General features: G+C 42.8%; 1 protein-coding gene across 1 annotated transcript in view; it reads right to left on the bottom strand.

The window, feature by feature from the left end:
* Nucleotides 1-7,420: 7,420 nt before the first annotated feature.
* Nucleotides 7,421-15,647, bottom strand: part of LOC131685050 (secreted protein C-like) — a 310,844-nt gene continuing 302,617 nt past the window's right edge. Inside the window, exon 4 of the mRNA XM_058968439.1 lies at nt 7,421-8,151. Coding sequence (XP_058824422.1) covers nt 8,065-8,151 — 87 coding nt within the window. The 3' untranslated portion in view covers nt 7,421-8,064. The remainder of the gene's footprint in view (nt 8,152-15,647) is intronic.

The following is a 15,647-nucleotide window of genomic DNA, read 5'->3' on the forward strand; positions in this document are numbered from 1 at the left end:
GAATGCCGAGACAAGAATTGATATTCTCGTGGCGACGCCCAGAAATGACATCAACAATCAACGGAAAGAAAATCACTTCCGAAACGAGTTCGTACAGTCGCTGTAGAAATGGATTAACAGCACTTCGGATTACATTTAGTCACTATGGGTCGGAACGAATTCCTGTTCGAAGGCGGAATTGATATCCCAACGACCGTTGGGTCGGGGGCTGACGCAAACGTTATTACAAACGACATTTGGGAACAGACGAAAGCAGCTGGAATGGACGTACCCGGAATACAAAGAGTTGTTTATCACAATACCTTCGATATTTTACGTCAATCGATTCCGATAAAACTCACAAAGCCTCACAAAATCGTCAATGGTGGACAGCTTAGATTCGTCACGACGGCGAACCCAGTTGGTCTGGGTTCAATCCCAGCCGAGGTTTTTCTGAGATTTTTCTGAGATGAGAAAAATCTGAGGTTACGCCTTCCTTCGGAAGGGAAGTAAAGCCGTTGGTTCCCGGTCCATGAGTTGATGGGTCGATATCTGGTCCAGATAGTGGGAGTCGTCACCTCTCTGGTGTCGGTGTTTGGCCTCGTAGCGAAAATAGGCCGACAGAAAATAACTAGAACTAGAAGAAGAAAAAGATTCGTCACCTTTGTAACGCTCTCCGTAAGAAACGTAAGCGCTTTTGTGCAACAAATTGCACTACAATAAACCGTTACTCCATCAAGCGGAACATCGTTAAGAAACAGGCTTGGCAAATGCCTTCCAGGAGTATATCAACCGCATGCCGGTATGCAGCATAATCTTCAGTGTAATCCTGCTTCATTTTAGACCTTTATTGAAGAATATAAACAGCCTGGCAGAGCGCCCATGTCACGCACAAAGACGTCACAGCTCGATAACCACTCGATTCAGCAAATGTCTTTGCGGATTTCTTCCGTAAGGTCTTCGACGACTATGAGACACTGAGGAACATTGATTTTGCTAGGAGTGCTTGCCCGGATTGTTTATACCCATGGCGAATTAAAGAACGTGCAGATCCTCTTGCGGCTCCCTTCTCCATTATCGTTAATCGGCTTCTTACCGAAGGCTGCTTTCCTAGCGCGTAAAAAAAACTAGCGACACCCTCCACTCATAAAAACGGAAGTGCGCAGTGCGTGGAAAACTTCAGACTAGAAAACCAGAAAAAAAAATTCGGGAGGGGTCCGGAATATCGATTTTAAAATGAACATTGTACATTACGTGATACGTAATAAGGTTTTTTGGTCAAATTTGGTATGGAATGATTTTGGGTTTGAAACTAATATAAAATTTAAACTAATTCAAAATTTCTCAACCATTAAAAAAATTCAGAGGGGGTCCGGACCCCAGGACCCTCCCCCTGGATCCGCCACTGCTTCAGACCATGTTCCATTGTCTGCTGCGTAGCAATAGTTTCGGAGAAATTAATGGTGACAAAATGTACATATGCTGCCGCTAAATCTGTCACCTCTAATTTCCAGTATGGTTTCGTAAACAAGCGACACTAAATGGACTCGGTATGTTTTGATTTTTCGATAAAGTTCGTGCAATGTTGCCATTAATAAGCTGGAAGCTAATTGACCGAAGTCATACCTACACAATAGATCTGCTTATGTGAAATTTGCGAACGTTAACTCGACTGTTTGCCTGGGGTCTCACAAGGTAGTCATCTCGGGCCTCTTATATTCATCATATTCAATAACGATCTCTGTGATCTATGTCGGAGACCTGCAGATCTTTCGAAAAATAATATCTGCTGTAGACTGTGTAGTCCAAAGAGCTTTTATTCTCAGGTGATACGATCCTCAAAAACGTCGACCAGCCTTGTTGGTTTTAGAAACGACAGCTAACAACATTGTTTACTACACCCAAAACTCGGCCGTAATACCTTTACGTTAATAAGAAAAAATGCTTCAATTCACCTTTAATATCATTCCTCATCAGAAGCACAATGTGTTTATGTGAAAAGCGGGTACGCGTAGATGAGGAGGATAGGGCTAGGGGGTACCCTCCAAATTTCATAAAAAAAATTAAAAATGGACGCAAATAAAAAAAAAACTGAAATTTGCAAACAATAGAATAGTCTCCCTGGACGTGACAAGCTGCTGTATACAGTGCTACCCTGCGATGAAAACACAACCAGATGAGTTTTCTCCATGTAAATTTAAAAAAAAAATCTAATGCAACGTCATGGCTAGCTGTCGACGAACGTTTGGCATCGACTCATAAAAACTGTGTCGAAAATATCCATATTGATTGGGTTATAGAGAATTCCGCTAAAGTGGATTTCGCCATCTTGATTTTTAAAATGGTGTCAAAAATCAATCTCTGGCATCTACTCGTCAAGCCAAAAAAAAAAAATAGTGGCGAACATTCCGTCAATATTGAATCACAATATAGTATAATTCACTTCGTAAATATTCAATGCGCGAATTATTTCGTTCGATTTACTTCTTTCTATAACACTAAGCAAATGATAAAAAAAAACTTTTGAGTAAATTTTAGCTTGTTCAAAAATATTTGGGTTGTAGAATAGAACTTACAAAACTATTTACTTCGGCTATTGGTACAAAAATAACGAGCGAATATATCACACAAATAAAATTTGTCAGAATGACCATATCTGCTTTCTGTCAGAAGTTACATAGGGGTGCCGGCAACCGACCACTTTCCCCTAAATATTACGACGTCGGATTGTCTGGAAAACAGTTGCAGGTTTTGGAGACCGGTTTCAAAATTCACGCTGAACCTGTGCATTGTTTTCCAAAAATCCAAGGAGTCACCGTTAAAATCCAGGTTGACAACAATATTCAGTTTGGTCAACAAAATCACAGGTGCCATTTTATCACGTTTCTTGCGTTACATTTTCGAAATTAATATTTTCGACAGCTCATTTACAACCACAAAACAGTGATCCCAAAAACGACGCTGAATCCCTCTGGATAAAAACTCGACACGTATATCGTTTGTTTACCATTTATCTGTCAGTGTCATTCCAATCAAGCACGAGATCTGTCAATAGCCCTCGTTCCAGAAGGATTCGAAGCGATTTTTTTTTTCGGATTGAGTGCTTTTGACAGGTCTCCTGCTCGATTGGATTGACACAGATAAATAATAAGAAAAAGATTAGAGATAGCGAGTATTTTTCCTGAGCGATTCAGCGTCTTTATGGCCCGTTTAGATTAGTGCTGGTTGCCATCTGCTGATGCCAGCATGCTGGCAACCAGCGTTCTACCAGCATAATGCAAACGCATGAAAATTTCTGACGTTACAAATTCAAGATGACGAAAAAGAAAACAAATGTTTTTTTTCGCTCGTTTTTCTTTTATTAGTTATCCAAATGCTTTTCAATGTGTGAAAGAACAAGTAATTTGGAAGAATATACCAAATAAACGAATTTGTTTGATTTTTTTCTACTATTTTGCGCAATTTTCTTACATTGTCTAAATGCTGGCAATCTACCTAGCAAGAGTGTACACATTGCCAGCTGCTGGCTCCAGCATCTAATTTTGCAGCCATAAAGTAAACGAGCATTAGTTCCAAAGAGCAAAAAAGGATTTTTTTTACTTTGATTATAGAGGTTTTAAGCTTAGGGTCATTCGCCTCTTTTCGGGTTTGAGAAATTTCGTTTGGAAAAATCTCTAACCCCATGTGCGGGGTTGGGAATCGAACCCAGGTGAGATGCGTACAAGGCAATCGATTTACCAACTACGCTATGCCCGTCCCTCAGGATTTTTTTGATTGCGTCAAGACTATTGAATTTAGCAATGTGGGGTCTTTGATAAAGTTTCTTGGAATAGAACCCCCCTTCTTTCTGTCTTATCGGATTGATGATTAATCCCCCTAATAGTGAGTTACGAAATTTATTTTCTTCAATAATTCAGATATAAAAATTCTTACTTCAGGAAAGTAGTAGAATCATTACACTTTAGCTGAAGACTTCAACTCTCTAGCTTTTATGTTTTTTTTGGAGGAATAAGGCAAACTTCGACTCGGATATTTCGAGAGGGGGACACTTCGGGGAGATCTTTCGGAAATAATGTTCCAAATTTCAAAACAGTATAAAAGCTACAGCGTTGAAGTTTTCAGGTTAAGTGTTTGTAATAAGATAATCTACTGCTTTGCTGTAATAAGTATTTTTCTATCTGAATTATCGAAGAAAATAAATTTGGTAACTTACTATTAGGATCATCGAGCCGATGAAACAGAACGGAGGAAAGTTCCATTCAGCTACCCAGCGAGCTATTAAAATACGATGGTGAAACTCTGGTTAGAGCGCTGCACTGGGTAATCGCCAAAATTTGGGAGGAGGAGATTCTTCCGGAGGAGTGGGAGTCGTTTGCCCAATCTACAAAAAGGGTGACAAGTTAGATTGCTGCAACTACCGCGCGAACACATTGATTGTCACCATTTGCAAAGGAGTTCGTGGGGCACTACCAAGCGGGATTCATGGGTTTCCGTGCCACCACGGACCAAATATTCGCGATTCGGCAGGTTCTGCAGAAGTGCCGCGAATACAACGTGCCCACACATCATTTGTTCATCGATTTCTAATCGGCGTATGACACAATCGATCGAGATCAGCTATGGAAGATAATGCACGAATACGGGTTTCCGGATAAACTAACATGATTAGTCAAAGCGACGATGGATCGGGTGATGTACGTTGTTCGAGTATCAGGGACTCTCTCGAGTCCCTTTGAATCTCAAAGAGGATTACGGCAAGGTGATGGACTATCGTGCCTGCTGTTCAACATGGCGTTAGAAGGTGTAATAAGAAGAGCGGGGTTAGACACGAGTGGCACGATCTTCAGGAAGTCCGTCTAGCTTCTTGGCTTCGCCGACGACATTGACATAATGGCACTGAACTTTGAGGCGATGTCGGACACGTACATCAGACTGAAAGACGAAGCCAGCAGGATTGGACTTGCCATCAACGTTTCGAAGACAAAATACACGAAAGGAAGAGGTTCTAGAGACTACAATGTGAACCTCCCATCCCGAGTTCGGCTTGACGGTGACGAAATCGAGATGGTCGACGAATTCGTGTATTTGGGCTCACTGGTAACCGCCGACAATGATACCAGCAGAGAAATTCAGAAACGGATCTTGGCGGGAAATCGTGCCTAGAACGCTCATGTCGAACAAAATTCGCCGCCGCACAAAGTTGATTGTCTACAAGACGCTGATTAGACCGGTGTTCCTCTACGGCCACGAGACCTGGACTATGCTCGTGGAGGACCAACGCGCCCTTAGAGTTTTCGAACGAAAGGTGTTGCGTACCATCTATGGTGGCGTGCAGATGGAAGACGGGACGTGCCGCAGGCGAATGAACCATGAGTTGCATCAGCTGCTGGAGGTACATTCCATCGCGCATGCCGCAAAAATAGGACGTTTGCGGTGGGCTGGATGCGTTGTAGGAATATCGGATGACGACCCGGTGAAGATGGTTCTTGAGAGCGATCCTACAGGAACAAGAAGACGGGGATCGACCAGATAGAGGACTACCTGCGGACCCTTCGAAGACTGCGAGGCTGGCGACAAGCAGTAATGGACCGAGTGGAGTGGAGACGGCTTCTGCATACAGCAAGAGACAACAAGGCTCTAGCATAAACGGTAAGGTAAGGAAGTTCCATTCTAAAATCTTTCTCAAAGAAACCACACTGCTAAAATTTTTAGCTCCAACTAAACCCAAACGAAAGTAGTGTGGTTTGTCTTCCTCACAAAATACTTAACCTCAACCGGTTGTTGCAGTGCATTTTTTGTATTTTTCGCGTAAAAACTCGGCACCAATTCTTTTTTAACGGGAACAGAAAAGTCATTTTGTTTAACATTTTCATGAATTTTGATCAGATCTGATTTAGTGCTTATATAATAATGATAAATTTGTATGAATGGCAGCTCTGACGCTGATGAAATTTTAATCACTAATGTCGTTTGTGATAGAGGCTCCAACTGACTTAGTTTCGGACATAACTGCTGTCAATTTTTTTGTTTTTAGCCAGTTTCACACCTAGGTTATGCCCCACTGAACTGAAAATCGGCTTGGGTTCTTACATAAAATATATTTCAGGTTCGTTTACACCACCGTTGTTTTCCAAGAACCCAACTTAGTTCCATTAAAAAGTTTTTTTGAAGGAACTAACCAGGGTTCGTTTGAAAGTTCTCAACCAAAACGACATAAGTAAACAATCCATGCCTATGAACAGGGTGGCCTGATAGAATTCCTTAATATCGGTAGGGTCACTACAATTTTTTCGGTAGTTATCGGTAGGCCGGGTTGTTGTCCCAAAAACGTAGTGTTGACATAGAATTGTAAAATACTGGAAACACAGATCTCAGACCAAATCCAACCCAAAAATGAATGTTGAGTAGGATGTGTCCAAAATCAATAAAAATCGGTAGTTTTCGGTAGGGGTAACAAAATATCGGTAGTTTTCTCTTGGTCGTCTGTGAATCGGTAGGGAAGACCAAAATCGGTAGGACTACCGATAAATCGGTAGGTCTGGCCACCCTGCCTATGAAGACGCTGTCATTAGTTTCTCGCTACGATAGCTATAGGCGTCACAATAATTAACTCTCCAGAAGTCACACAGTGCACTGATCGCATGCTCTGAAATTCAGGCGAAATCTTAGAACGTCAGACGATCGCCTAAAAGTAGATAATAGTTCTGCTGCCGGAGGCCTAAAAAGCAGCTAAGCTCGAAATGAAATAGATTTTTCGAAATAAATGCTTTGTTGAGAAATACCTTTGTGTTGAATTGTTACAAATTCCAAAATTGTGCACGAATATTAAATTTTCAAAATTATGCCATTAACCAATGCAAATGTAGAAAATTACCAATCCGCCCTGTTTTGACTGTAGTTTCATTTATCAGTTTGCTCTGTAACTCAATGTTCACCAAAGTCACTTTCGCTAGCCAGCTTATCCTTCGCAAACCCATGGAAGATCTTCGATTCACTGTTTACAACTAATACTGCTAACCCTACATCCTTAAACACAAGTACAAAAAAACCTAATTTTAAATCGGCACTTGTTTATCCTTAACACTGAAATCTACTGAAGATCATCTTTTGAAGATTATTCTCTCGGCGAAGAGTTTAGAACACACTAACATTACTACTCCGATCCTTAATCCGACATGGCTCGTGTTTCGTTACGTAATTTCACTAACGTATTTTTTTTTATTAATTTGCTTAGTATAGGTAATGAAATCTTTATTGGCCTACTGATAACTATTACATGATAACGATTATTTTCACTATATTGCTAACCGTTTAAAAAAACGTTCGAAAATTTTCAATTACTTGGCTAAGCTTACGCAATCGGATCCCCGGTCAATCACCACAATAAACGAAGGCAGATAAACAAAATAGAATATTTCTGTTGAATCACAATCACTTTGGGTTTCACATTTCATTATTTTTATTTTTCCTCGTTACAGTAGCCCTGTAAAATCATTTCATCACGGAAAACGAGCTTTCCTTCACTGAAACGAGGGACATTTTAAGAACTCGAGATCACAATCCGTCAAATGGATTAAAAACTGTCTGAATAAGAGATAGTAAAACAAAAGTACGCTTACAATCTAACGGGGTTTTCCGTTGCTGCTAATTATCCTAACTGGTGTTAAAATTATGTGTTTTATTTTCGCCCTTCATGTGGTAAATTTTCTAACGTGGGAAACCACCCCCGGACGTACGTACGGTCAAAGCCAAGGCCAATCAACCGCGTCGCCCGGAGCTGATCCTGTCGATAGGACCCTCCGGATGCGGCGGTTAGCAGCGATAATCATTTTCAAAGGAACGTTCGCCCGAGAGCAGAATCTTTACGTGTGATGGCGCGGCGCCTACACTAAGGTCGACGTTTTTGCTACGGTACTGGAGATAATTATTATCCCGTTGACACTGACGCGCTCCTGCCGACGGGAGTCGGGTGACACGGTCAACGGTAGGCACTTGGTAGGAGAGACTGTGTGGTGTGTGTGGGTATGAGAGAGGGGCGGGGTTATCTGCTCTTCGAGATAGATTTCCGCGAAGGATTGTGCCCGTTCACCTGGCAGCGAGCAGTCCACAACCAAGGGCGATCAGCGTCGCGGTCACGGCCAACGTCGGCCACACCAGCGTCTGCTCCAGAAACTGCGGGAGAAAGAAGAGGAAATATGCATGGATCAGTGAAAATCAGTCATCGAGCAGGTGGGGGTAATGAGAGTGCTATTGAGTCCCTTCGGACGGACGGAGCGGTGGTAATTAGCGATTGTGTTTTTATTTATTGGAATATGACCGATGCGCTGCAGGGTTGCCGTTTCAGTTGGCCGATGGATAAATTCAGTCTGCGTCTTTTTTGGCATGGTTCAAACATAATTTTTATAACGCTTATGCCAGAATTGGATCCAAAGAGTATTAAAATTTTGACAAAATTGGTTTTTTGCGACAACATTTTTCAGGGTCATTTCTAGTAATCGATTAACTATTAATTTTTTTAATCAATGGCCCAGTTGTAGTATTATACACCCTGGTTATGTCTCTGATGTTACTGACTTGCCTTTTAAATTCGCCGTTTATTACACCTGAATTAGAAAAAAATAATGTTAGTCTGCCCTTAATCTTCCTTTAATCAACTCCTTCAAACTGGCAACCTTCACTCGATCAGAAAGGAAGATTTCTACACTGCACTTAATGTCGCACTTCATCCACAATTTGAAAATTAGGTCAAACAGTTCCTGCTGTCCTGTAATTATTTATTATTGAATACAAGCGCGACCGACGCCACGTCGTTGACCATCGATTAACCGACCAACGCCAGTTACCCAATTACCTACATACGGAAGAAGAACGACGATGATAATTCGATACGGGGTGTGCAAGAAAATACACCGAGTCCTAGTCCGAGTCCGAGATAAGGTGGCTGCTGGCGGAGGGCAAATGCATAGAATTATGGTTCATATTATGCTAGTAGACGCCTGCAGCTGATGGAGGTGATGATGAAGCATATAAAAACATGGCTCTTATCGGTCCGACCGCGGGATCGCTGATTAAATAGAGAATTTAAAAAAAAACTCCGAGAGTGCAAATGATGACTTTCAGATCGACTTTTGAAGTTGCCTGGACACGGATGGAGGAGGGAAGTTTTATTGCAAAAGTAATTATTAGAAGTCTCGCCACACTCTTCTGCAATAAAGGAGGCAGATTGATGTTTGTGATCAATTATGTCCAGTCATGATTCCGTCGATAATAATTCCTGATGGCAATGTTGTGATAATCGCTACGCCCAGTCATAGTTGTCGTTTTCCGTAAACATGGAGAAATTAGGGCGAGACCCTTGAGAAAGCCTTATTGACCTACTGGCGTTAAGAATATATAATGATTAAAGAACCGTGACGGCACAAGCCGTTGACTGGAAAAAGCATCCAGAAGCGGAGCGAACGAATCGAAATTGAAAATACGAATTATGGATTTGACGGCAGTTGCAAGATTTTATGGCTGCGTACGATTCAATGAAACACAACAAACTGTAAAAGAAATGCGAAAGCTGAGTGTCAAGAGGTTAGAATCGAGAATGGGAGGCTCCAGATTTTTATCTTTGGAACAGGGTAGCACTCCCTTCAGTAAAAATTAACAATTCAGGAATCAGTTTTACTGAATTTTTGTTTCTCTCATATGGAAGCAATCGCTCAGAAATTAGATTTTTTGACCGACTTTCTTATACAATTTGACTTAGTTCATCGTAATGAGAAAATGCCTGTATATGATTCCTCTCCGGCACTACCTCACGGCATTGTACCATTCAATACCGCAACTACTTTAGGCCCTTTGGCTCTCTGCTGGTGCGATTTAGTAGCGTTTCAACTTGTTCGCGAACTACTCGATCTAGTCCGCGACGATGGACCTAACCTACTCCGACCTAGCTCTCCCAAAACTTAAAGCCAACCAGCCGGGTTCCGACGTCAGTTCGACTATTCCGGTGGAGCAGGGCGTCCGGTTCGCGGGTGCCTCGACGACCCCCGACTTGTGCTGTCTCGTAGCAGTTTACTCAATCTAGCCCACGGAGGTGAATCTAGCTTACGCTGACGCAGAGTTACCCGGCGAAAGAACTTCTCCCGATTTCGATGCTTCTTTGGTTTTTGCTATATTTCTCTCAAGCTAAGTGGTAAGTTGCCGTGGTCGGTCCGATGGTTCCGGGTGAAGCGTGGCGGCCGGTTCGCTGGCGCTCCAACGACCCTTACCCGGTGCTCTGTCGTTGTCGACTCTACTAGTCCCTGGTGGTGGATCTTGCTTACTGCGGCAGAGAGTTTCCCGGCGGTGATTGCTCTCCTGGAACCGTTGCTCGCTGTTCATCACGCCATGTTCGCTGTAACGTGGTCATGATCTGCGTCACCACTCTGTTAACCGCGTTCCACGTGTTTACGTAGTTTGTAATTCTGCAGACGACATTATCCGTGTTGATGTCCTGTCGTCCCGTTTCATGCCTCTATCTGCGTGTCGTTTCGAACCTCGAGCCAGTATCTTCTCGATGTTCTCACACTTCGGGTACAACGTTGATGTTGGGTGCCCGAACCGATGAAGATATTTCTGAAGCAGTCCTGGCCCGTCGGGAGTTGTATCAGGTGGAAGTTCATCTCTCCGTGCTTTCTATTGATTCACGTCGATAGATTTGGGATGAGCCGGTAGCAATTGAATGGATTCTCACCATCTTTCACACGGTTTTTGGTGCTTCCTCGATTATACCACTCGATGGCCTCCGCCATAGTGATGCAGATGGGGATCATCCTGGCGGTAACGCATATTGACTCCTGCCATATTTTTCTGTATGCGCTCGCGACTCGTACGGCTATCAGCCGAAACGTTCCTGTTCCGCTTTTCGCGGTTCTACTTGGTTTTCAGAGCCGCACCCAAAGGAGGAACTCCATATCGGAGTATCGAATACGAAACATTAGCTAGCAGAAATGGTGCTTCTCGGATCGCCGACGTTTGACATGATCCTCGTTATAGCGTGCATTACCTTCGTCGACGTGGTTGTTGAAACACAACCGGTCGTCGATTACCACTCGCAATTGGTTCAGTGCACGCTTCGATGCAATCACGTGCCCGCCGACGTCGATCTGCATCCGCTGAAAAGCTTTGCAGTTGCTGACCGACAACACCTCCGGCTTGTGGTCATAGCTTCTGCAGCTTGATCCCATTCATCTAGCTCTCATCCGCGTCTATTGTCTCCGTCACCGACACCTTCACTTCTTCAAGTGTCTCACCCATCACCGTTAGTGATACGTTGTCCGCGAAATTAAGTGCAAAGACCCCATCGTACATCCCGTTCCAAAGAGTTGGACCGAGAATGGAGCCCTGAAGAACGCCCGCAATGACTCGCATTGACTTCTGACCTTCGTTCGTCTCATACGACGGCATACATAGTCGTACATAGTCGGGAAGCTTCATTCTGTGTAGCGCTGCGGCGATGAACCCCAACTGGCGCTGTTAAATGCATTCTTCACATCTATCGTGACCACAACACAGTATCGATCACCTCTTCGCTTCTGTTTAAATGCCTTCTCCGCACTCTCGAGCACTGTCCGAATTGCATCCACTGTCGATGCTCCTTTACGGAGTCCGAACTGCATCTTGGACAGTTCGCACTCACCTTCCATGAATTTCGTCAACCTGTTAAGGAATGTCCTTTCCAGGAGTTTCTTGAGTGTATCCGGCAGGCTTATGGGCCTGTACGAAGCCGAATCGCCCGGTGGTTTTCCTGGCTTTGGTAGCAATACCCGCTTCTGGATCTTCAACATTTCAGGGAAGTTGCCTTCATTTAGATGCTTCTGCAGCACCGTCCTAAACATATCCGGATATGCCAGGATCGCAGTTTTCAGCACCACGTTTGGTGTTCCATCCAGACCGAGAGCTTTCTTTGATTTCAGGCACTTCGACGCTTCTGCGAGCTCATCGTTAGCCACTTGCCGATCGTCTGTGTTTGCTCCTTCCGGTGTCGGTGGCCGGATAGTTGGATCATGCTTCGGGAAGAGACTCTCAACGATTATCTTCAGCTTACTCGGCCGCTTTTCGGTTGGCGTTGACTAGCCCTTGACTTTCGACCTCCGTGGATTTGTGTGTGCTTCTCGACACAGCTCCTTGTAGTAATCTGGCTTGTTACGCTTGATCTCTATTTTCCCGAAACGCTGCTTTGCGCTCCTCTCTATCTGGCTCCGATACTGCTCTCTGTGCCCGATTTCTGGCTCTGACACAAGCAGTGCGTAGCGTACTGAGCGTCTCGTTCCACAAGTAAGCTGGTCGTCTACTACGTGGCTTTAGTTTTCGCGGCATTGTAGCGTCACAGGCCGTCACCATCCTGTTGAATCAGCCGCATCGGCGTTTTCAGTCCTGCTGCCCAACCGAAGTGCCTCCACGAAGAGATCTTTGTTGGAGGTCTTCGAATCGCCTGGTAGTCGATATGTGTATAAGTTACGTAAACTCTCCAATCCATGTTTACCGTCAGTGTAGGCCTACAGAATGTGACGTCGATCAAAGACTTCCACGTCTCTCTGAAATGTGCTAACGGAACCTTCATTGCGCAGTCGTAAGTTTAACTTCGCTAGAGCTTACTGCAGGATATACCCTCTTATGTTGGTTACTCGACTGCCTCACTCCACAGCCCAGGCGTTGAAGTCACCACCAATGAGTACCGGCTGTTGAACAATCAATTGTTCGGTTAACTACTACAGCATTGGAGGAGCGTCACAGTTTCACATGAAAACGCCGTTGATTTTGGCGATCACGAAGCTTTGGTATGAGCGTTCTACCACTTCCTGAATGGGAAATCTGCCAATAACTTGTATCACAGCCGTTCCCGATCTATCCACCAGTTACCGAAACTTGATACGGATTTGCAATCAAAGCTTTTCATGTTTCCTTTGCTTCTCCTTACTACCTACAACGGCACTCCAGCTTTCTCCCTGTTGAGTGGCATCCTTCCCTTCGGCAGTGAGGGCGTCCTCGCGCGTCTGCTTCTTACATCTCATGGTGAGGTTCTTGCTCTTTACGGAATCATGAAAACTGGCGTGCCAACTAATCTTTCCTCTGCTTTGGTGGAGCTAAGAAAACGCATTTATGTAGATGTATGTATGTGTATGTGTATGTGTATGTGACCGAAAATCTCACTCAATTTTCTCAGAAATGGCAGAGCCGATTTTCACAAACTTAGTCTTAAATAATAGGTGAAATTTTTTCATCGGTTGCTATTGGGTTTCTAATGTATCCGCCTACCGGTTCCGGAGTTACAAGGTGATGTGTACGACCCCGCAGTCAATCCCGATTTTAACAAACTTGGATTTGTAGTTCTAGATCACTAACAACCACTAACAAAGTCTCAATATTCTTCATCAGCAAGCATGAACTTAAAAATATAACTCGATTCTAGCCAGTTGTTTAAGCGTCCACGCAAGATGTGATACTTTTAGGATATAAGTGCCTAAACGTCACCAATTTTGCCCTGGTTTTGATTTATATAACTAGCAGTAAGTTGGTCGTAGTTACTGACGAAGAGGATCCGAAACATTAAAAAATTAACAGACTCACGTCAGTTTCTTGGAGATGGTTGGGTAGATTTTCACAAACAAACTATCAAATATTATCCCCATAGACTGCTATAAAATTTCACACGGATCGGTTATATGGTTTCGGAAATATAGACGGAATCGTACTATTTTTTTGACGTAGGACTACGTGATTGTTTTCGATATGGGGGGGGGGGGGTCACTTTGCAAATTCTACAAAAATGGTATGTAACAAAAAGTGGTACAATTTTAAACGCATATAATTCAGCCATCTCACAATAAATTTTCGAATTTTTTGCACATATCGCTCCGAAATACTTCTAAGAATAGATTCCAATAGATAAACCGAAAGATTTTTGATATCATGGATTTAAAATTTAAATAAAGTACAACCTAGTCAAAATATCGCGCATTTACATACAGAAGATGGCGCTTTCCAAGTCCGGCACGGCAAATTTGTGCAGCTAGCGCGCTACGCTTCTATGAATGACGTCATCATAGACTATTTAAAGAACTGATTTGTCCGGACAAGCTCAGTTGCCTATTGAACGGCAGGCGTAGCAGATCACTGTGCTATGTATTTTAAAAAGCCAGTGTAGCTGAGTTAGAAGTCCGTTACACTGGCTGTGGAGGTACTCTACCCAGTGCCGTGCATCACGCGACTGAGTTTGTCGTTCAAAGACTATGCTTTCTTTTGTGTTGTGCTCCAGCACACTTTTATGTACAATCTCGAACACAATTATTCGTACACAAAAACGTTTGTACATTCGAGCTTCATTTGCAAACACGGTGTCGTGGTACTAGTTGTCTCTTTCGCTCTACCCATCATCATCAGCGTTGACTCATTTTGCTTTGTGCACTTGGGTTCAATGTTTGAGATGAATGTTTGAGATGAATTTGTTACTAAATTGTTAGCGGTTGCATGCGTAACCTGCATGATAGCAAACTGTGCTTTCGTTGCGCAAAGCCGAAAACTTTCTTAGCAACAAATTTACGCAGATCGATGGAAAGCACAACGAAAGTTTATTATTTACGTTCGATCAATTCATTTCCACTTTCACTCACGCATACATACACACACAGACATTTTCCGATCTCGACGAACGGAATCGAATGGTATATGACACTCGGTCCTCCGGGCCTCGGTTGAAAGGTCGTCTTTTTTAGTGATTGCATAGCCTTTCTTTATATGAGAAATGTACATCAAATTACTTCGATTCGCAGGCCTAGATCACTGATTGTGAATCAACTATTTTTGGAATATATTGTCTACCCCTCCCCCCTCTCTCAATACTCTCAGACCATCCTCATGTCCGCATTCCCTTCATTCACCCTGTATACCAAAATAAGTTAGGTAATTCCTGAAACATCCTTAATCTCCCACCAACCCGTATTCCAAAAATTGTTAATATTAAGACAACATTGAATTCACGCTGATCAAGCTAATTAAATATTATATTTTTGTTTGCTTAAAGTGTGTCAGTTTCGAGTTGTTGCTTACCAAGTTGGTGACAGTCGTGCACTTATATATACGTTCTAAGTGTTATAAGAATGTAATAGATATTTCCACAACGTTATATTGAACGTAATCAGCAATTAAATCAGAGATTGGATTAATGAGAAAGGCACAATTGCACCACTAGGTGGATTAAAACAGATTTTTCAATTTTATATGACCGTGGCTGCTTCAAAAAAAATTTCATGAGCTATTTTTGACGATTAAATTCTTTGGGCAAAAATCATTCTACAAGTGGTGCGTACCGTGCCTTTCTTCTTCCACCAGCAGATCATGGCGGCCTAACAAAGTCTCATGATTCAGATAAAAATGTCAAATGATAATGAAAATTGATAAAAATGACAAATAATAAGGAATCCTCCTTAAATCACTCCTTGAACAGTGATCACTTTCTTAATTATCAGAAGATAATCTTACAAAAACCGATTTTATTTCTCTCTATCAGCCCGGTGACAACTTGACAGCTTCCATATATTGAACTCATAAGCAAATATTGTGATGATTTTGTAATGTCAGGGCGGCTCAAATGGAGCAGAATTTGAAAAAGGCGCATCCTATTTATTGTTTTCCATATC

Source organism: Topomyia yanbarensis, chromosome 2, assembly GCF_030247195.1.
Source record: "Topomyia yanbarensis strain Yona2022 chromosome 2, ASM3024719v1, whole genome shotgun sequence".
In the NCBI taxonomy this organism is placed as follows: Eukaryota; Metazoa; Arthropoda; class Insecta; order Diptera; family Culicidae; genus Topomyia; species Topomyia yanbarensis.